Raw genomic sequence first — 21,632 nt, forward strand, 5'->3', positions numbered from 1 at the left:
AGAGCAATATATCAGCATAAGATATCCTATCATTTTTAAGTCGCTTTGGGACCCACTTGTCAAGTTTATGCAAGAAAATGAAGCTCCGCTCGCCGCGCAGCTGACGAGCGGGGCATGATTGCAGGTGGGGGTGAAGACGCTGCCCCCATCTGTTAATGGGGCAACGTCGCGCGTCGCGCCCGTGACGTCAGCGCGACGTGCAGCATAAGGGGCGGGGACTATAGGACTATTTAAGTCCAGCCGCCCCTTCCACCTTCCTCTTCTGCTGCTCGACGTGGACGACATGGACGACGAGGGACAGAGTGGAACGCAGCGCGGTGAAACGGCAGCGGCTGTTCTGTTAAGGCCGCACGGTCGGCGCCATTTTAGGCGCTTGGTTTCTGCAGCACATGGGCCTCATTAGGGGCCGATTTCAGCTGCTTTGCTTCCCCATGGGGGGGTGGAGCCGGCTCCGGCTTGGGGGTGCTGTAGAAGGAGCGGCTGCAGCTGGAGCGGGCCTCGTGAGCGAGGCCTGCAAGGCTTGACAGGGATGGAACTCACTCACCCCCTGCTGGCTTGAGGTTTCTGTTTCCCGGCGGCTTTTAGCAGCCGGTTTAAGCAAGATCATAACAATCCCCCCAACGGCTGGTTTGAGGCTTCTGGCTTCACGGCTGCTGGTAACAGCTAGTTTAAGCAAGATCACACCTTCAGGGGTGGTGGCTCATACTTTTACAGTAATTAACTTAGTATAGTCCTCACATAGGTAATTATATTATAACTATAATTTAGCCAGTTGGTTAAGCAAGATTACACACACTTACAGTAGTATAAGTAACCAAAATAATTTTAAGCGAAAGAGCTGCAAGATTAATCATACTTTGCAGGCAGTGACTTATTACAGTTGGTAGTTTCTAATATTAAATTGTGCTTGTCTTTTCTGTGGCTAATAATAATAATAAGTAATAATAATGTACATGTGGTTTTGAACTAAGGATTGGATAACAGGAGCTGGGGGGGTTTTAATTAGAGAAATCCTACTTTATATGCACTGTTTATAATACTTATGACTAATGATTGTAATTGTATCCATTATTCTATGGTCAGGACAGTCGATGGCTTATGTTATTAGTATTATTAATAATAATACTATCATAATGGAATTCATAGTTATAAGTGGGAGCCAAGGACTGGTAATGAGGGAATCACATACAGTCATTGGGTATAAAATTAATAATAATAATGTTATAATTATAAGTCAAGGGTGGATTTATTATTATTATTATTATTATTATTATTTATTGCACTTTTAGACCGCCCTTTAGCAACAAGCTCTCAGGGCGGTGTACAACAAGATAAAAACAGATTAAAATACAGATGTGGGTACAATACAATATGAAAACATATTGAAAACAAAATTAAGACAAAAAATTAAAATTAAAATAGATTAAATTTAAAATTTAGCATTTAAAATGCCTGGGCAAAGAGGTAGGTCTTTACCTGGTGCCGAAAAGATAATAATTTAAAGCAGTAATGCCACCAAGACAGGAAAAGGGGGGGTCAAAGGTCCCCTCATAAAATGCAGGCCTTTGGGCAATTTTGAACCACACCCCCCATACGACAGCTGTAGGCTTGGAATCAATTACGAGAGAGAAGGCGGCACAAGCCTTTGGATGTGAGTTCTATTTGGTTAGGCTTATATTAGGTTCAAGGTACTTTGTGCTATTAATTTTATTACATGGTGGCTGAAAGGACAGTGATCCTTTCAAGTGTCAGTTACACATTCCTTGTTAACTCTGTGGCAGAACTGGCATTTATTCGAATTTGGTCCCAAGAACTTGGGCTCATATCAACAACAAAGCTTATGGCATTAATTATATTTAAGGAAGGACATGCAAATGTCTGCAGGGATTTGAAGGTCTAACAGACGATAGTATGGCTGGAGCAGTAGACAGGAATACAGAGGAAAAGACAGAATACTTATCGGATTCTGATCATTTACGGGATCTTAGACGTTCTGAAACATGTGTTACCTTGACAGAATCTTAGATGCTGTTTGATGCGGAGGCTGCATTTTAAGATCCAGGCAGACTCTTCACCCCTTCCTGAGGATTTCACAATAACAAAACCTTTCTGTGTGGGATTTCTCACCACAATTACTTGATGTCATGCATAACATGCAACCCTTACATGGATACTTGTATTTGATTGGCGTTTGACACCCGCTAAGAGAAAGCTGCGGCAGGGGGGACCAAGGCTGGGACAGGGCTATCTTTAGTCTCCGTGATTTAGCACAACTGGGTGAGCTGCAATGAACTAATAGTTGGTAAAGTGTACTTACTCATAAATGATTTCCTTCCTTTTTGCAGACGGATATGGGCAACAGGGAGATAGGAGGCAAGAGGCCTTCAAAAGGGTAAGAAGGAGCTACCGGCTGCTTAGGGACAGGTGTCCCTTCCCCAGTTAGACTCCGGGTACTATGAACTTGGTTAGCAGGCTACCCGGTTTAAGGGGAGGTTTGTTATGTTAGGGTGTTTGCCTTTTGTTTCCCAGTCTCATACCCCAACTCCTGGCTGGCCTTCATGGCCTCCAACTCACGGCTGGCCCTCATGGCCTACAATCTTCACCCCGTTTAATCATGGCAATAACGGCTGTGGTCAGAATGTACAGAAGTACACTTGGTCACGCCAGTCTTATTCAAAGGGGCAGGCAGTGAGGGGTTCACACTAGTTAGTCTAGGGTCAGTGAGCTGCACTCCATCATCATAGTGCGCACATATGCCTTATGCATTTGTAGTGGCAGAACATTACCTACAGAATGCTATAATTCTCACATGGAGTGCTTCAGAGCCTTCCATGAGGGGGCAGTCAGGAGACAAGTGGGCTCCTAAGCAGTGGGGCACTATCTGTCTGAGTGGATGTTCATAGGTATGGCAGCTGAAAGCTGCACAGGGGCAAGCTTGAACCGGCCCAGATGAGATCCTGGATTGGGACCATGAAGTGTTTCCTTTCGGCCCTCTTGATGTTAGGGGTCTTTTAAGGGGGTTATTATGCTATGATGGGGCTTGAACACCCATACTATGAATTCAGGGTTATGGCTGCCTTATGTACCGACCTGGCCGTGTGGCTCCCTTTCCTGCGGTTGCAAGCCTGGATTCGGGAAGGGGTTTTAACTATGAATGTTACCTTTCATTAACTCTTTTCCGGGGTTGGAAGGCGACTTTTGGACAGAAGGGCTCATGGCCTAGGGTCGGGTCTCATAACTCTTTTATAATTAGGAACACTAGGATTCATGGCCCTTGCCTGTCCCGTTGTTCTGGGATAAGTTTATGCAGGGAGTCTGAGAAGGCCATAAGCCTATCTATTGCCCTAGCATGATCACCAGCTATCAGAATGCAGAATAGGGCAGCAGGGGCAGTGTGAAGGGGGGCTAATCCCGTGAGCTGCGCACTGGAATTCCCTTGGGTTCAATGGGTTACATTACCCCAGCATGCTCGCCAGCTTCTAGAAAACAGGTATTCAGGAATTCTGGGCCGGCAAGGGCTATATGCCAGAGTGGCCTTTCTGGTGAGTCACCTGCTGATATTCCTGATAGACGGCATGGCAGGAGAAGGGGCATGGCAGTGTGAACACTTCGAGGTAAGCTTTCTTAGCCAGGCTGGCGTTTTTTTTTCCCCTATCCCCATCTACCCTTCTCGCTGGACATTTTATGGGTGTAGTGGACCAGTGGGAAACGGTCTGTGCCTTCAGTTAAGACCCAAGCTATTCCAGGCAGTGGCTCATACACTGTTTTGGGGATTTCAGGAGAAAGGTGGTGGCTGGCTCTACGTGAGACCTCTCTCGACATGCCCTCCAGTTTTGATGTTTCCAGGGAGGGGGGGTTATGCTTGCTCAATGTGGAAGGTCTAGAACAGACCAGAGGTGTAAGGGAAGGCATGTACGGTTGACCTTGCCTCAGCGCCCAACCTCTGCCGAAGGATATTTATTCACCCAGGCTAATCTGGACCCCCTAGCTATAGGCCATATATGCCTATCTGGATCAACAATACCAGTTTTGGCATTAACAAAACAAGCATTGCAGGGGCTGGGGTATGACCCCTTCCAGTCTGCAACCTATTCAATTAAAATGGGAGCTGCTTCTATGGCAGCAGGTTTTTGGTTTCCTCCCGGCACTAGTACAGGATGTGGGACTTTGGGCCTCTGATGCATATAATGGCTATATTCCCCCCTTTTAGAGGGCAGGGGGATGTGGCGGCCTCACAAACGAGCATTGTAGGGGCTGGGATACGACACCTTACAGTTGGAACCTATTCATCTCGAATTGGGGCTGCTTTTATGGCAGCAGGTTTTAGTTTCCCACAGGCACTGGTACAGGGCGTGGGACTTTGGTCCTCTGATGCGTACAAGGGCTGTATTTCCCACTTTTAGAGGGCAAGGGAATGTAGCGGCCTCACAATCTTCATTGTTTTGACAGGTTGCTGGACAGGGATAGAGCAGATGCACATCCTAATATGCGGCCACAGCATGGTCTTCCGGGCACCCTGGAGGGCAGCGAATTCGAGCATGGGCTCGCAGTTGTGCCTCAGTAGAGGGGCTGTTGTGCAGTGGCTGGACCGGCAAGGAATGCATGGGGAGTGGCTCCTACCCGCTCTGTTCCAGCAAGGTGTGGTGCGGATATTTCCGCAGGCAATGGTCATCCACCTCGGTGGTAATGACCGCGGCGTGAAGCAGGGCAAGGCCCTCAGTGTACAGGCATGTAAGGACATGCAAGTGATAAGGCAGCATTGGCCTTTGGTGCGTCTGATGTGGTCAGACATGGCGCGGCATATGGGATCCAGCTGGAATTGATCAGGCATGGAAGAAGGTCAACCGGGAAATTCGGTGGGCTCTTCTTGGGCAGGGGGGGTTGGCCATTCCACATCTCCGCATTCAGCACTGGAAGGGTGAACTGTACAGGGCCGATGGCGTTCACCTGTCTCATGCAGGTAACGACTTATTTTGGGCGACCTGCAGGGGTGTCTGCGAGAGATGTTTCTTGGCAGTGGGGTAAAGGGGGACTAAATAGAGATTTGTCCCCCTTTTGTGGCGGGAAGATGCGGGAAGGGAAATAGGTAAGGACAGCTAGGTGGCCCCCTTAGGCACCTTTGGAGGTGATTGGCGGTTCCAGAGGCCTGTCTCTCAGGGCTTTACGGCTCGAGGGCAGGATATGGGCTGCTTCTGGGGCCAACTTATCCTCATCTACCCAGGGGTTATACGGCCCTGGGTGGGGATGATGTGGGAAGGCCCCCCTACTCACCTGCAGGGTGTGGCTGGGGTAAAGGGTAAGCAGATGGGCTTGCCCTTGCCCCAGCAGGGGCTGGTCGCCCGAGAGCTGTATGGCAAGCTACTTGCTTATAGACAGTTCCCGCACCTAGGTTTCCCTCTGCAGGTCACTTTAAATTGGGTTTTGTTTACTATAATTTAAATAAAGTGGCCCTTGTTCAACCCAAGCTGACGTCTCTGTGTTTTATTTCACCCCTCAACTGCAAACAACATAAGGGAGGAATTGTGCTTCAGAAAAACTGGGGAAGCTGTAAATAAGGCATTATCATAAGAAAGTGGTTAAACAGAGAACACTGATTTCTGTACTTTTCTAACCTGTACAGAAAATGTATGCTGATTTTTGCCCCCCTTGTAAGGGCCTTTCTAAATTCCCATGATAAACATATAGTTATTACTCAGCTGTTACAAAATCTCTTATCTCTGCTGACCCAGACAGCCTTTGCTCATTAACATGAATCTTTTAAAATCTTAGCCTTTGGAAGATAATGTTTTTAAATAGTTAATTGTTGTTTTGATTATTATTTATCTTAATGATGCTGCGAGCTGCCCTGGGGATGTTAATCTCTCAGCTGCTCTGCAAAAGAGTTTGTCAGACAGCCAGTCCAGAGGAGAACCCGAGTCTCTTCTTTCTCAGTCAAGTGGCTACTGGAAGTATCAGTATAGTACCTGCTACCACAGACAGGAAGGTCAAGTTTGAAGCATGGAAAATCCAGTTCCATAACACCCAAAGAGGTGACAAAGCATATTTTGAAAGGGGAAAGTACTTCACACATTCTCAGAATTTCTGCAAAGAAAAAATTACAAAAATTGATGGTATTTGAAGAATTTTAAACTTGATTTGAAGTTGTCTTGTGACTGCCCTGTGTTGGGTGATTATCAAATAAGATTTTTTTTTTCTTTAGAATATGTTCAGGTTTATAATGCTCTATAGCAAATAGTATAACTTTAAAAGACCATACATAGATTGAAATTTTGATCTGTAAAAAGTTTAAATTACTTTGAAAACATCCAGAAATATAACCATCCATCATACTTCTAAGACATACATGGCTAAATGATCTGTATGTTTTCCTGAATTCTTTGTGGAAACAGATTTTGTATTCTTTTGAAATGGAGGCTCAGTTGTGCAGGGCACAAAATATTACACTGGCCAGTTCACATATGTGAGGCCACTGCCAAATATCATTTATACCTTTAGGCTTGGACTTATCAACATTTGTGCATAAAGGCAGTACCCATGTTAACCAGATATATACGCATACCTAAACAGGCCCGCCCTTAGCATGTGCGGGGCCCGGGGCAAAAGCATAGTTGCCCCCCCACATTCTTTCTCTCTCTCTCTCTCTATATATATATATATTGTAAAAGAGAGAGAGAGAGAGAGAGAGAGAGAGATTTTATTTACGAATACATGTAATTATAATATTTACATATGAGGCTAACAACCTATTAAATACAAATATGATTACCTTCACTTCAGGGAATAGGCCTCTAGTCAACCTGTTCCATGTCCATTTCTTATTCATTCTTGCCTTCATCCAAGGCTGTTATTTCAATGCATACTGTGAAGGTTTTAGTGTTTAACTTGTGAAAGTTGTGTGTGCGAGTGTGTCGACAGGGGGGTTCATTTAGTTTTGTGTCCAGTTTCCCCCCCTCTTCTTCCTTCACCTTGCATTTTCTGTTTTCCTTACAGTTTACTGTTTAACTTCTGTTGCTGTGAGAGTGTGTGTTGTGACTGGGGGGTTCGTTTGGTTTTGCTTCCAGTTGTTTTCCCCTCCTTTTTTCCCTGCTACTGTAAGGACAGAATAGGGAGAAACCGATTGGTTCCCCATAGGAAAGTGTGAGACAAGGATGTATTTTATCACCCTATTTATTTAATCTATATGCAGAACATATCATACGGAAAGCGGGATTGGACCAAGATGAAGGAGGTGTGGAAATTGGAGGGAGAAACATCAATTATTTAAGATATGCAGATGCTACCATACTACTAGCAGAAACCAGTAATATTTTGAAACAAATGCTGTGAAAGTTAAAGAGGAAAGCACAAAAGCAGGACTACGGCTGAAGGTCAAGAAGAATAAAATAATGACAACAGAAGATTTATGTAACTTTAAAGTTGACAATGAGGACATTGAACTTGTCAAGGATTATCAATACCTTGGCACAGTCATTAGCCAAAATGGAGACAATAGTCAAGAAATCAGAAGGCTGCTATGACTTGGGAGGGCAGCTATGAGAGAACTAGAACACGAGTGATACATGCCCTGGTCTCCTCTCGCTTAGACTACTGTAATGTGCTCTACGTGGGGTTACCCTTGAAAACGGTCTGGAAATTGCAGCTGGTACAGAATGCGGCGGCACGCTTGATAAAGCAGAGCCGTCGCCGGGATCATATCACCCCAGTGTTGGTAGATCTACACTGGTTACCAGTTGTTTACCGGGCCCAATTTAAGGTGTTGGTATTTACCTTTAAAACCCTATACGGTTTTGGCCCAGTTTATCTGAAGGAACACCTCCAGTATCACCAAATATGCCGCCAAACAAGATCAGCCTCACAAGACCTTCTCTCGGTCCCACCGGTCAAAACAGCTAGGCTGGTGAGGACCAGAGAGAGGGCATTTTCGATTGTGGCCCCCACCCTCTGGAACTCGCTTCCATTGGATCTTCAACATGCCTCCTCCCTGATGGGTTTTCGCCGAGCCTTAAAGACCTGGCTATTCAGGCAGGCCTATGGGATTTCTGGGGTGGACTAGTTTTTATGGTGTATTAATTGAAGGATGGTTTTAGATGAACTGATGTTATGGTTTGTTGATTGTATATTGATTTATATACTGTACTTTGCATTGCTGTAAGTCGCCTAGAGTGTCCGTTAGCTCGGACAGATAGGCGACTAACAAATAAAATTTTATTATTTATTATTATTTTAGAAAAGGTCCTCAAATGCAAAGATGTATCACTGAACACTAAAGTCAGGATCATTCAGACCATGGTATTCCCAATCTCTATGCATGGATGTGAAAGTTGAACAGTCAAAACAGTGGATAAGAGAAAAATCAACTCATTTGAAATGTGGTGTTGGAGGAGACAAATAATTGGGTGTCAGAACAAATTAAACCAGAACTATCGCTAGAAGCTAAAATGATGAAACTGAGGTTATCATACTTCGGACACATAATGAGAAGACAGGATTCACTAGAAAAGACAATAATGCTGGGAAAAACAGAAGGGAGTAGAAAAAGAGGAAGGCCAAACAAGAGATGGATTGATTCCATAAAGAAAGCTACAGACCTGAACTTACAAGATCTGAACAGGATGGTTCATGACAGATGCTCTTGGAGGTCACTGATTCATAGGGTCACCATAAGTCGTAATCGACTTGAAGGCACATAACAACAACAAAGTCACATATGATTTCAACAATTCCTTTGACCACAATGGTTCCAAAAGGAATCTAAGTACTGTATTTGGAAGTATAGTAGTAGGCATATACTTCAATCAACATCATACACTACTTTCCCCACATGAAAATGGGCAAAGGCCAATCCAAGTCCTAGAATGTTCACACAGAAGATTTTCACCAGCATTGTCATTCTAAGAAAATGTGGAATTTCATCTCCAGATAGTTATTTCACTTACTTTGAATAAGCAGGCTAGGAAACGTATGCATTAAGCACATTTTACTATTCTAGAAGTTAAAATGGAGAGAAGAAACATACCTTCCACATATGATGGATTGTCATAATGGACTTCCATAAGCGCATACTGGGGGTCTGGTGCTGTCCCAATGGATAAGCCAACATGAGGAGGATATGTAAAGCCCTAGAAATTGAAACATGAAAACAATTAATACTTTTGTTTGGAACTTTTTTTTTACTAAGTTGATATGTTAACTGCAGAAAATAGCAGATCCCTTAGGATTGACACTTCCCTGTCTTGGCCACCCCATTGACCACTACTGTGTAGGAATGGTGAGCCATATGTCACAGGAGCAAGCCCAGGACCAGTGGGATCCAAATCCATCCATCCAAAGATATACAACCTGACTTTGTCAGTTCACAAAATTTTAAACATTTTTTTAAAATTACTGTTTAATTATTACTTTAGAAACTATCAACAGCTAAAGTTTTTTAAGCACAGCACAATAATCAATCAAATGTAGACTGGAATAAAAACATTTCCAGTCATATGTATTCCCCTGAGGAGGGAGCTCCAAATGTGTGGTGTCACAATTAAGAAGGCTCTATCACTGTTACCTGCTGAGCTAACAGTTCTTACTCAAGGGCCAGAAAGCAGGACCTCCGAAAGCAGGACCTCCGATACAAACACTCAGGCAGACTCATACAAGCTGTAGAAGGTCCTTCAGATAATTTGGTCTCAGTTTATATCAAAATTAGCACATTGAACTGGACTGTCTAGAAAAGCCTAGGCAGCCAATGTAATCAGAACAGAATAGGTGTAATATGATTTGAACACCTAGCTCCCACAAGCTTATTAGCCACCATATCCTGTACCAATTGCAGTTTCCAAACAGTCTTCAAAGACAGCTCCTGTAGAGCACATTACAGTAATTTAGCCTGAACATTACCAAAGAATTTGTTCCTGGAATTGTCATATTTCCCTAGATAGGGCTGCAGCTGCCAAACCAATCTAAGCACCAATGCCACCTGTGTCTCCATAGATAGTGTCAAGTTCAGGAGCACTCCCAGAATGCATATTTTGCCCTTCTGGGGAATGCAACCTTGTTCAGAACCAGATGCAAATATCCATCAAAATCTGCAGATCTCCCCAAATTCCCTTTCAACTGTCTCCTTGGCTTAGATAAAAAATAGCTGGCAAATGTAAAAAATGCTTATTTAAAACGGTTCAGTTAAGTTTCACTTTTGTTATTGTTTGCACCATTAGCCATCACATATCCAGAAAAATAATGATGACCAGACAATAAAATAACATGATAAAATTATCACGTTCTAGTACTATACTCAAAAATATTAGGTACAATGTAAGTGGCTTGTGGTTTTGCTAATCCCATTCAAAATGTAGCGGCTCTATTACACATCATCTTAAAATAATTATTAAAAGGATATAATCTAAAATACAAACAAATAATAACATTTCCTCAAAATATCTACAGGACGCTTGTCTCACTCATTATGTTAATGAGCTATCAGACAAATAACAACGGAGGTCTTCATTACTCCCACAATGACCGCAAAAACAGATAGCAAAGGTCTGAAATTTTGTAAAAGCGACTTTCCAACTGGAATTTGCTAAACTTGGATAAATCTTTGCCTGGTTTATATTTAAACTAGGCTGGGTTTATACTTAAATAGGTTATACCAGAGAAATAATATCATTCTGAATAAAGGGTTATAATTTCAGAATTCTTCATTGTTGTCTCTTGTTTACATTGGAAAAGGTAACTCTCAGAATATACAAATTTATTCAATAGATGGATTAAATATTGCTGCAATGTATTAACCTCCTTGGTACCAAGTGCAATTTTATTAATTAATTTATTTATTAAATGTATATACCACCCTTCATCAAGAGACCCCAGGATGGTTTACAGCATAAAAAATAACAAATAATACATGCCAAAACTTAACAGAATATCTATACTATACAAAAAATAAAGCAATTATAATAAGAAATATATAATAAAATACAAAATCTTAGTTACAACTGTAAAACATAGTACGCATATAACAGGAACAGCCTACGAAATAAGGGAGGGGAAATCAAGAGCAGGATACATAAAATATAACAACAATGTACAAGTACACAATTTATTCTCAATACAAAAGTAATGCTTAATTCTTCTCTCCTGTCCTCAAATGACAGATCCTCCTAGCTCTCACCTGGGAGCTTTCCTTTCCTCTCTCAGTCTCTCATCCTGGGAGATCTTCACTTTCCTGCCTCTCACACAGGTTCTTCCTCCTTCTGTCTGCCACTTTCATGTGGATGAAGTCCTTGACCCCCAGTGGTGTTTCAGAAGGGAATACACCACAAGGTAATCCCCTGTGGTGTCTCCCCTTGTGGTGACCCCCACTTTGTTGGCACATCAGTTGGCAGCGCATTGCATGCAGTGTGACCAGCTTCTCTCTTCCCATCATAATTAACACTGTCCCATGAATCAAATCAACAGCAAATTAGTGTAAAAAAATTAACCTCTAAGGTAGCTTCAGCCAGAAAGGGGCAGGGAGTAAGATTATTGACGTTTACCTTTTTCTTTCCTTAATAGCCTGGCTGCCAGCACCTCTGTTGCTGCTGCCAATATGATTCTTTGTCACTGCCCACAGTGTGCCCGGCTTTATCTCTCCCTTCCTGGAAACACCCTCAGTCCAGATGTGGCCAACCATCCCACCTCTGCACAGCGGCAGCCAATTAACACTGTCCCATGCACCACATTGCTGGTAAGCTTGTGCAAAGGGAAATTTGCTCAATGTAACTATTTTGGGCTAGACCTAGCAAACCAATACGTTTTGTCTAATAGCTCTGCTGAGAATTTTTCACAGACAAAGAAAAGGACCATGTCTCCAATCGCAAATACAGTGATATCTAGGCATTCCCATGATAGTACCTAACATACTACATTAGAAACAATTCAAATAATCTCAGCAGGAATAGCTGGCATGGTGGGGTGATGCCACTGCTCTCCCCAACAGTGGTGTCTCTGCCACTTACAGGACGGTGCAGGGGTGAGACAGCGTGGCAGTGAGGTCAGGTCAGGGCTATGCAGATACACTGGTGAGACTGCTAGATTGGTTTTGCCCATGGTGTCTCCACAGCCAAGACTTACCACTGCTCTGTGCCCATTCCATCCTGGTAAGTGGCAGCAATGGTACAACATAGCTCTACCATGCCGGCTCCTGCTTCTGAGATCTGAAACCTCCAGATCTCTGTACCACTCAGAAGTAGCAACTGGGTTTTAGATTTAATCACATCAATATTGAAAATAGCTGCCCTCTTTCATATGAAATTCATCAAAATTTTACAATACCTCCTACAGTTTCTTCTGCTATAATCAGAATGTCAATGCCTCAAAACACATTTATATAGGGTCGGATCTTAACTTAGTCATACATAAACCCATTGAAATAAATGGAATGTCAGTCAGTTATGATTAACAAGTCCCGTTGATTTCAGTGAGTCTACTCTAAGTTTGGATCCAACTCACAATATCTGTTAGAAAAATAACTTGCAATTGCTATTTATCTTACCTCTCCTCCAATGGCCCAAGAAAAAATGACTGTTTCACAGGTGAGGAATGAATCTGGCATGTTTGGGTGATAACACTCATGACCATAATCCAATACACTATCATTCAGACTGCTGCTACATTGATAGAGTAGAATGTGATGCACCATGTTTTCATGGCCCTTCTGTATCAGTGGTTCAACCTGTTAACATAAGTCTAAAATTAATTGAATTCTGTTTAACCTTAACAAAAGTTAAGAGCATTTGAAGAATCAGCTCCTATTATCGTAGCAAAATAAACCACAATCAGTTTTTATACTCTGATGATTTTGTTTTAAAGTAAACCCTGTAATGATGCAGGATTGCATCTCAGCTTGATGCTGCTCTCTCATTTTACATGTCCTTGAATAAAAAGAAGTTTTCATACTATAGCTACTTTCTGAGCTATCAGAAAAAGGAAGAGTAGAAGCATAAATGAAAGCTGCAATCATGCTGCCCTAAAATCAATCGTAGTTTTGTCATCGATTGCCACAGTATAAACAAAATCCACCTACACTTGATGTGCAGAACATGCAAATAAAACAAGAAAGCCATCAGTAAAATGACGATGAGAATGTTCTATTAAGCTCTGCTTGGAATAATGGAGGACTTGTCCAAACATGTGATACACCCACCTATCTCTCTAGGACACCAACACCTGCTGTGCTTCTACTCAAAACTTTTTAAAAAAACCAACCCTTTTTCAAAGGAACAGGTCAGCACCAAAGTTAGCAGTCCACATCCTTTCATTGTTAGTTTCCTAAACATTAGCATTAATTCAAACAAGCATTCTTTTGTTCAGCACCCTTTCTGTTAAAAAAAGAAAATACCTCCCACTAATAAACAGTTTATGTATAACTGCCTTCTGTCTTTGTGATACATTTTGTGGAGGCTTTGTAGTTTCACACACAAAAAAATTATAAACACTCATGAGAAGTGTCAGTACTTTAATCTGGTAATAATTATATGGAATGACGAATCACTGCCTCTACATCTGGATACTTGAAATAAGAGGTAGGAAATAACTCCATATTTCATTTGACTTGTATAAAAATGCATGCACACATACATTGTGAATATAATTTTCATTACTCATAAAAAGAAACAGCACTGACAAAAAAAATCCTTTCTAGACTAAGATAACTATAGTGAGAATTTCAGTACATAATAAAATGAGACCATTTTTGCTTTAGGGTTACAGAGACATATGTACAATATCTTTGACAGAACCTTTTAATCTTATTGATGGTTATATGCTAGATTTTATGAAAGCAAAATATACATGTTGACCCTTATCTAAATAGACGTTAAGAACTTTAAAGAACTTTTGTCCATGTGAATTATCCAGTTCTAACTACCATAGCTCTTTCTGTCTTCATAGATTCAAATTAAGTCTGTGCCTTGAGAGCAGGAATAGATTCAATGATGGGGAGACAGAATGACAGAGGCAGTCCTTCTGTCTCTTTGCTAACTGCATGGCTATTGCTAACACAGAACAAGTACCGAGAGAAACAGAGCTTGCTCCACAGTTGTAGTATCAAAAGCATCTGAGTGATGCATTTTGCACTCATTGCCATATTGATCACTCAGGCACTTCCAGTGTGTGAGCATCCTTTGTAGAATAAGCAATATGAGCAAATGGCGAAGACCACTAACTGTTACGGCACCTCTCCCAAGGCCAGAAAGAGGCATAGTGAAACCTGGGTCAGCAAAATATGAGCATAGATGAAATGTGGCAACGACAAGTGGTGTGTGGGAGGGTAGGGAAAGTTTGAATATCACAAGAGATACATTTTGCAGGGCGACTCAGTCACTGGTGGAGAGGGACAGAGTGATGGAGAGTGCATTTTGCTCTTACCTTCACCAGTGTCCTAAAGTGCCTTATCTTCCTTAGCTGCAGAAGTAAAAGCAGGAGGTAGTGCAGTGGCAGCTGTGGAGAGTGCTTACACAGTGACTTTTTTCCATGACTCTTTCATGCCATACTAAAACTCAAATACAGACTCACTACATAATTTCTGCCCACACAGCCTCTAGAACAAACATGTGTTGTTCTTAATTCTGTGCCTTGCCAGAGTCTGGACCTCTCCCTCTACCTGTCCCAAGGCTCACCCAGGTAGAGGAATATTTGTAATCAAATGTTGGCATTTGACAACCCTGACACTGTGACCCACTGAAAACTGAGAAATCTGCTCCTTTCTGTATAACTCTACCCCTTCATCTGCCCAGGAACATCTTGGGTTATTCAAATTATGGGTGCACAGGCAAGAGCCGGTGCATTTTATTTATGTATAACAGCTAGTATACATTATATTCTTTTGAAATTTATCTCAATCTACACAAGCTGGTCAAATATTACAGACCTTGCTGTTGCAATCTGTAACAGTTGAGGTAAAGCTAGGATTCTGTACGATTTACCCTTTGGAATGCTTTTGAGTGCATGTTTCCCTTCTTAATAAGCAAGTTTTCATTTTAACCAGTAGTTAAGGCACTGGGTGTGTTAGCTTGCTTTTCAGGGAGAAACCACCTAAATTCCTGGTATTTACAGTACTTTACTATATGTGGTGTATACAAGTTGACAGGAAAATCAATTACTGGAAGATGATGTTTAGAAGCCTTTGTGAATCTAATACACCACTGTGGGTACTAGATTTCCAGACAGCCTGGTATATGAAGTGGTTTTCATATAACAGCAACAAATTATAACAACCACAAACTACAAGAAAATGTTTTAAAGCAGGAAGGAAAGTAAGACAGACTGACTCCTTCGGTTCTCAACAGTTGACAGAACACATAATGAAAGCTAATCTAGGGTTTCCAGGAGATGAAACTGACAAAACTCACTAGCTTTTGTTTCTATTAACATGTTCTATTCCAATTTGTTGTTGCTGTTGTTATGTGCCTTCAAGTCAATTACGATTTATGGTGACCCTATGAATCAGTGACCTTCAATAGCATCTGTTATAAGCCACCCTGTTCAAATCTTGTAAGTTCAGGACTCTTTTTCTACTCCCTTCTGTTTTCCCCAGCATTATTGTCTTTTCTAGTGAATCATGTCTTTTCATGATGTGTCCAAAAATGATAACCTCAGTTTCATCATTATAGCTTCTACTGATAGTTCTGGTTTAATTTGTTCTAACACCCAATTATTTGTCTTTTTCACGGTCCACGATCTCTGTAAATTTCAAATGAGCTGCTTTTTCTCTTATCTGCTTTTTTCACTGTCCAGCTTCCACATCCATACATAGAGATCGGGAATACCATAGTCTGAATGATCCTGACTTTAGTGTTCAGTGATACATCTTTGCATTTGAGGACTTTTTCTAGTTCCCTCATAGCTGATCTCCCCAGTCCTAGCCTTCTTCTGATTGCTTTACTATTGTCTCCATTTTGGTTAATGACTGTGCCAAGGTATTGATAATCCTTGACAAGTTCAATGTCCTCATTGTCATCTTTAAAGTTACATAAATCTTCTGTTGTCATTATTTTATTATTCTTGACCTTCAGCCGTAGTCCTGCTTTTGTGCTTTCCTCTTTAACTTTCACAGCATTTGTTTCAAAATATTACTGGTTTCTGCTTGTAGTATGGTATCAGCGGCATATCTTAAATTATTGATATTTCTCCCTACAATTTCCACACCTCCTTCATCTTGGTCCAATCCCACTTTCTGTATGATATGTTCTGCATATAGATTAAATAAAAAGGGTGATAAAATACAACCCTGTGTCACACCCTTTCCGATGGGGAACCAGTCGGTTTCTCCCTATTCTGTCCTTACAGTAGCCTCTTGTCCAGAATATAGGACAATCAGATGCTGTGGCAACCCCATTTCTTTTAAAGCATCTACACAATCAAAGCTTTGCTGTAATCTATAACACACAGGGGGATTTTCTTCTGAAATTCCTTGGTCCGTTCCATTATCCAACATATGTTTGCAATATGATCTCTGGTACTTCTTCTATATAGATATAGGGCAGATCCCTGAACCTGAACTAACATTTGCAGGAAGGAATTCTGAGGAACTGAGACAAATAGTGGTAACGAGAGAGGAAGTTCTAAGCTTAATGGACAATATAAAAACTGACAAATCACCGGGCCCGGATGGCATCCACCCGAGAGTTCTCAAAGAACTCAAAGGTGAAATTGCTGATCTGCTAACTAAAATATGTAACTTGTCCCTCGGGTCCTCCTCCGTGCCTGAGGACTGGAAAGTGGCAAATGTAACGCCAATCTTCAAAAAGGGATCCAGATGGGATGCCGGAAATTACAGGCCAGTTAGCTTAACTTCTGTCCCTGGAAAACTGGTAGAAAGTATTATTAAAGCTAGAATAACTAAGCACATAGAAGAACAAGCCTTGCTGAAGCAGAGCCAGCATGGCTTCTGCAAGGGAAAGTCCTGTCTCAGTAACCTATTAGAATTCTTTGAGAGTGTCAACAAGCATATAGATAGAGGTGATCCAGTGGACATAGTGTACTTAGACTTTCAAAAAGCGTTTGACAAGGTACCTCACCAAAGGCTTCTGAGGAAGCTTAGCAGTCATGGAATAAGAGGAGAGGTCCTCTTGTGGATAAGGAATTGGTTAAGAAGCAGAAAGCAGAGAGTAGGAATAAACGGACAGTTCTCCCAATGGAGGGCTGTAGAAAGTGGAGTCCCTCAAGGATCGGTATTGGGACCTGTACTTTTCTACTTGTTCATTAATGACCTAGAATTAGGAGTGAGCAGTGAAGTGCCCAAGTTTGCTGATGACACTAAATTGTTCAGGGTTGTTAAAACAAAAAGGGATTGCGAAGAGCTCCAAAAAGACCTCTCCAAACTGAGTGAATGGGCAGAAAAATGGCAAATGCAATTCAATATAAACAAGTGTAAAATTATGCATATTGGAGCAAAAAATCTGAATTTCACATATACGCTCATGGGGTCTGAACTGGCGGTGACCGACCAGGAGAGAGACCTCGGGGTTGTAGTGGACAGCACAATGAAAATGTCAACCCAGTGTGTGGCAGCTGTGAAAAAGGCAAATTCCATGCTAGCGATAATTAGGAAAGGTATTGAAAATAAAACAGCCGATATCATAATGCCGTTGTATAAATCTATGGTGCGGCCGCATTTGGAATACTGTGTACAGTTCTGGTCGCCTCATCTCAAAAAGGATATTATAGAGTTGGAAAAGGTTCAGAAGAGAGCAACCAGAATGATCAAGGGGATGGAGCGACTCCCTTACGAGGAAAGGTTGCAGCATTTGGGGCTTTTTAGTTTAGAGAAAAGGCGGGTCAGAGGAGACATGATAGAAGTGTATAAAATTATGCATGGCATTGAGAAAGTGGATAGAGAAAAGTTCTTCTCCCTCTCTCATAATACTAGAACTCGTGGACATTCAAAGAAGCTGAATGTTGAAAGATTCAGGACAGACAAAAGGAAGTACTTCTTTACTCAGCGCATAGTTAAACTATGGAATTTGCTCCCACAAGATGCAGTAATGGCCACCAGCTTGGACGGCTTTAAAAGAAGATTAGACAAATTCATGGAGGACAGGGCTATCAATGGCTACTAGCCATGATGGCTGTGCTCTGCCACCCTGGTCAGAGGCAGCATGCTTCTGAAAACCAGTTGCCGGAAGCCTCAGGAGGGGAGAGTGTTCTTGCACTTGGGTCCTGCTTGCGGGCTTCCCCCAGGCACCTGGTTGGCCACTGTGAGAACAGGATGCTGGACTAGATGGGCCACTGGCCTGATCCAGCAGGCTCTTCTTATGTTCTTATGTTCCTTTTCTGAATCCAGCTTGGACATCTGGCATTTCTCACTCCATATATGGTAAGAGCCTTTTGTTATAGAATCTTGAGCATTACTTTACGTGCATGGGATATTAACCAATAGTTCGATAATTACTGCATTCCCTGGGATCCCCTTTCTTTAGAATTGGGATGTATATTGAAAGCTTCCAGTCTGTGGGTGTTGTTTCGTTTTCCATATTTGTTGACAAATTTTTGTCAGAATTTGGGCAGATTCAGTTTCAGTAACTTGTAGCAACTCTATTGGTATGACATCTGTTCCTAGTGATTTGTTTCTTCCAAGTATTTTAAGAGCAGCTTTCACCTCACATTCTAAAATTGCTGGTTCTTCATTCTATGGTGCCTGCGTGAATGAATCTGTCATCCTTGCATCTCTTTTAAATAGTTCTTTGGTGTATTGCTTCCAACTTCCTTTTATTTCATCTTGGTCAGTCAGTGTGTTCCTCTGTTGATTATTCAGCATCCCTATTCTTGGTTTAAATTTGCCCTACCTTTTTTGTTGTCCTCTTCTATTTCTATACAATATTTCTATTTCTATACAATAACTATTATAATAGTTCTCTTTGTCCCTACGTAGTAGTCTCTGTATTACTGCATTTAGGGTTCTGACCATGTTTCTGTCTCTTTTTGCTTTCCTTCTCTCTTTCCCATTTTAAGAGTTTCTTCAGTCATCCATTGAGGTCTTTCTCTCTTTTTAATTAGAGGTATTGTCTTTTTGCATTCTTCCCTGATAATTTCTCTTGATTTCTACCCATAGTTCTTCTGGTTCTCTATCAACTAAGTTTAAAGACTCAAATCTGTTCCTTATTTGATCTTTATTCTTCTGAGATATTATTTAAATTGTATTTTGGCATTATGATTGCTTTGTTGTTCTTTTTTAGCTTTACTCTGATTTTCGATATGACCAATTCATGATGTGTATCGCAGTCTGCTCCTGGTCTTGTTTTCACATAACGTATGGAACTTCTCCATCTTCTGCTACCAATTATATAATCAATTTGATTCCTATATTGACCATTTGGTGATGTCCATGTGTACAGTCATCTTTTCGATTGCTCAAAAAATGTGTTTGTGAGAAACAAATTATTGGCTTCACAGAATTCAATTAGTCTTTCTCCTGCTTCATTTCTGTCTCCTAAGCCGCATTTCCCCACAATTCCTAGTTCTTCTCTGTTCCCTACTTTGCATTCCAGTCCCCCATGATTATCAGCACATCTTGTTTTGGTGGGTGATCCATTTCTTCCTGTACTTCTGCGTAAAATCTCTCAAATTCTTCCTTTTCTGCATTTGTTGTTGGAGCATAGACTTGGATTATGGTTATGTTAATAGCTTTCCCGTTTAATCTCATTGATATCACTCGCTCAGATCTTGCATTACAGCTCCTATTTGCTTTTGCTACATTACTTCTCACTATAAAAGCAACCCCATTTCTTCTTAATTTCTCATTTCCTACCTAAAATATTTTGTAGTTGCCTGATTGAAAATGTCTCATTCCTGTCCATTTCAATTCACTTCCAAGTACTGTAATGATGATACATTCCATTTCTTTCTGATTTCTTTATTTACTGCACTTGTATACCGCCCCATAGCTGAAGCTCTCTGGGTGGTGTACAGCAACCAAAATGACAATTTCTAACTTTCCCTGGTTCATGCTTTTCACATTCCATGTTCCTATTGTGTATGTCATACAACTCTGGACTCTCGTATCTGTGCACATCAGCCTCCGGGCTTCCTTTCGGCTTTGACTCGGTTGCGTCATTAGCCACAGCGCTACTTGTGCTTCTCCATTGTTCTTCCCCAGTAGCTTGATGAGTGCCATCTGACCTGGGGAGTCTCATCTTCCAGAACTATCTTGTGTTGCATTTTGGATACTCTGTTCATAAAAACTTCATCATAAGAGGTATTCAGAGGTGGTTTACCATTGCGTTCCTCTGAGTTTGGATGCATCTTAGTCTGGTGTCTCAGCTTTGATCATTCCGCCTTGGGTGCCCCTGCTAGGAGTCTAGCCTCTTGGTCTAACACTCCTGATAGCATTGCTCTCAGCTTTTTTGATATTCTCAGACCCCTCACCACTTTAAGGTGTGCATCCTAGAGGATATCTATTCCAATAATTATATTTAATTTTATTATTGAGAAGAAATAATGATTTTATGGGTATGGATTACATTTCAGAAATCATGTGGGCTAATCAAACAAAATAAGAATTTGGTAATCAATCTATACTTAGCATACTTTCATGATCCACAACATGAATCCTGGATAAAAAAAATATGTAAAATAGGAAAACACTAAACAAAATAGAGACTAAGCATGATAACCAGCACTACAGAATTGTACTGATTTTGTAAAAAAAAATATAGTAGTCCTCCTAAGCTGCAATATTTTTTTATATTTGTTGATTTTTATATATCACTGAATATTTTTATTTGAATTTAGAATGAATAATTTCCCCACTGAAATTACCTGCAACATTACACTTTCCCCCTTGCTTTCACTGAATAATTTTTGCTTTCTGTATGTTGCTAAAATTGCAAGACAAAAGCAGCTGTGAAGTTCAAGTGTATTCCATTTCATGAACATATATATAAGAGATATTGTAATATGAAACCAGAATGTTTCTGCCTGACATTCCTTCACACTACAAACATGGGGACTGAGACCCTCAAACAATTACTATCAAAATTACTATCAGTATAAATTTAAAGGAGTCAGAGTATTAAACAAGCCTTTTTACTTTCTTTCCTCTAAGACACCTCAAATTTATGTGTGAATAATTTTAAATAGTTGTTCACTTGTTCTGATTAAGTTGTTTTACATACTGCAGCCATGAGTGATGAAATCATATTTGTGTCAATGCAAAAACATCTGCTAGAAGAGTGTGGTTACTGAAGTTTATTTATAAAATAAGAGCATCCATACATCTTCCTATATGAAAAGAACAAAGTATATTTTGCCACCACACTCATGAAGAAGGCTTGTGACACAGAATGTGGAATAATGTTATATTTATGGAAAATATAACAACCTTGGAGAACCTGTGTCCAATTAAACCAAATTAACCAAATTCAAATTATTCAGGCAGGTGAGTATTAAATTCTATCTGGTAGGGAAGTTTCCCCCCAGTCCCCTGGGCATGCCGATCAGCCACCAACTGAGGTTCCCCAGCCAAGGATGAAATTCTCCCTCCTTGCTAGAAGAGCTAAGGGTGTGCTTCCAAACTGTGCAAAGTGGTCCTGAGATACTGACGTTCACCCTACTGCACAAATCGGAAACACAAAGACACCCTCCAGATCCCCACCACGCATAAATCA

The 21,632-nt window shown here is 41.2% G+C and overlaps 1 protein-coding gene across 3 annotated transcripts in view; it reads right to left on the reverse strand.

Moving 5' to 3' along the window:
• MOXD1 (monooxygenase DBH like 1) overlaps positions 1–21,632 on the reverse strand; it is a 75,802-nt gene that overhangs the window by 22,621 nt on the left and 31,549 nt on the right. For all 3 annotated transcript variants that reach the window (XM_061626328.1, XM_061626329.1, XM_061626327.1), the window contains exons 5-6: positions 12,521–12,700; positions 9,017–9,119 (exon numbers count right to left, since the gene is read on the reverse strand). In XM_061626328.1, the coding sequence (XP_061482312.1) occupies positions 9,017–9,119; positions 12,521–12,700 (283 nt within the window). The remainder of the gene's footprint in view (positions 1–9,016; positions 9,120–12,520; positions 12,701–21,632) is intronic.

The sequence above is a fragment of the Rhineura floridana genome, chromosome 4 (genome assembly GCF_030035675.1).
Source record: "Rhineura floridana isolate rRhiFlo1 chromosome 4, rRhiFlo1.hap2, whole genome shotgun sequence".
Taxonomy (NCBI): domain Eukaryota; kingdom Metazoa; phylum Chordata; class Lepidosauria; order Squamata; family Rhineuridae; genus Rhineura; species Rhineura floridana.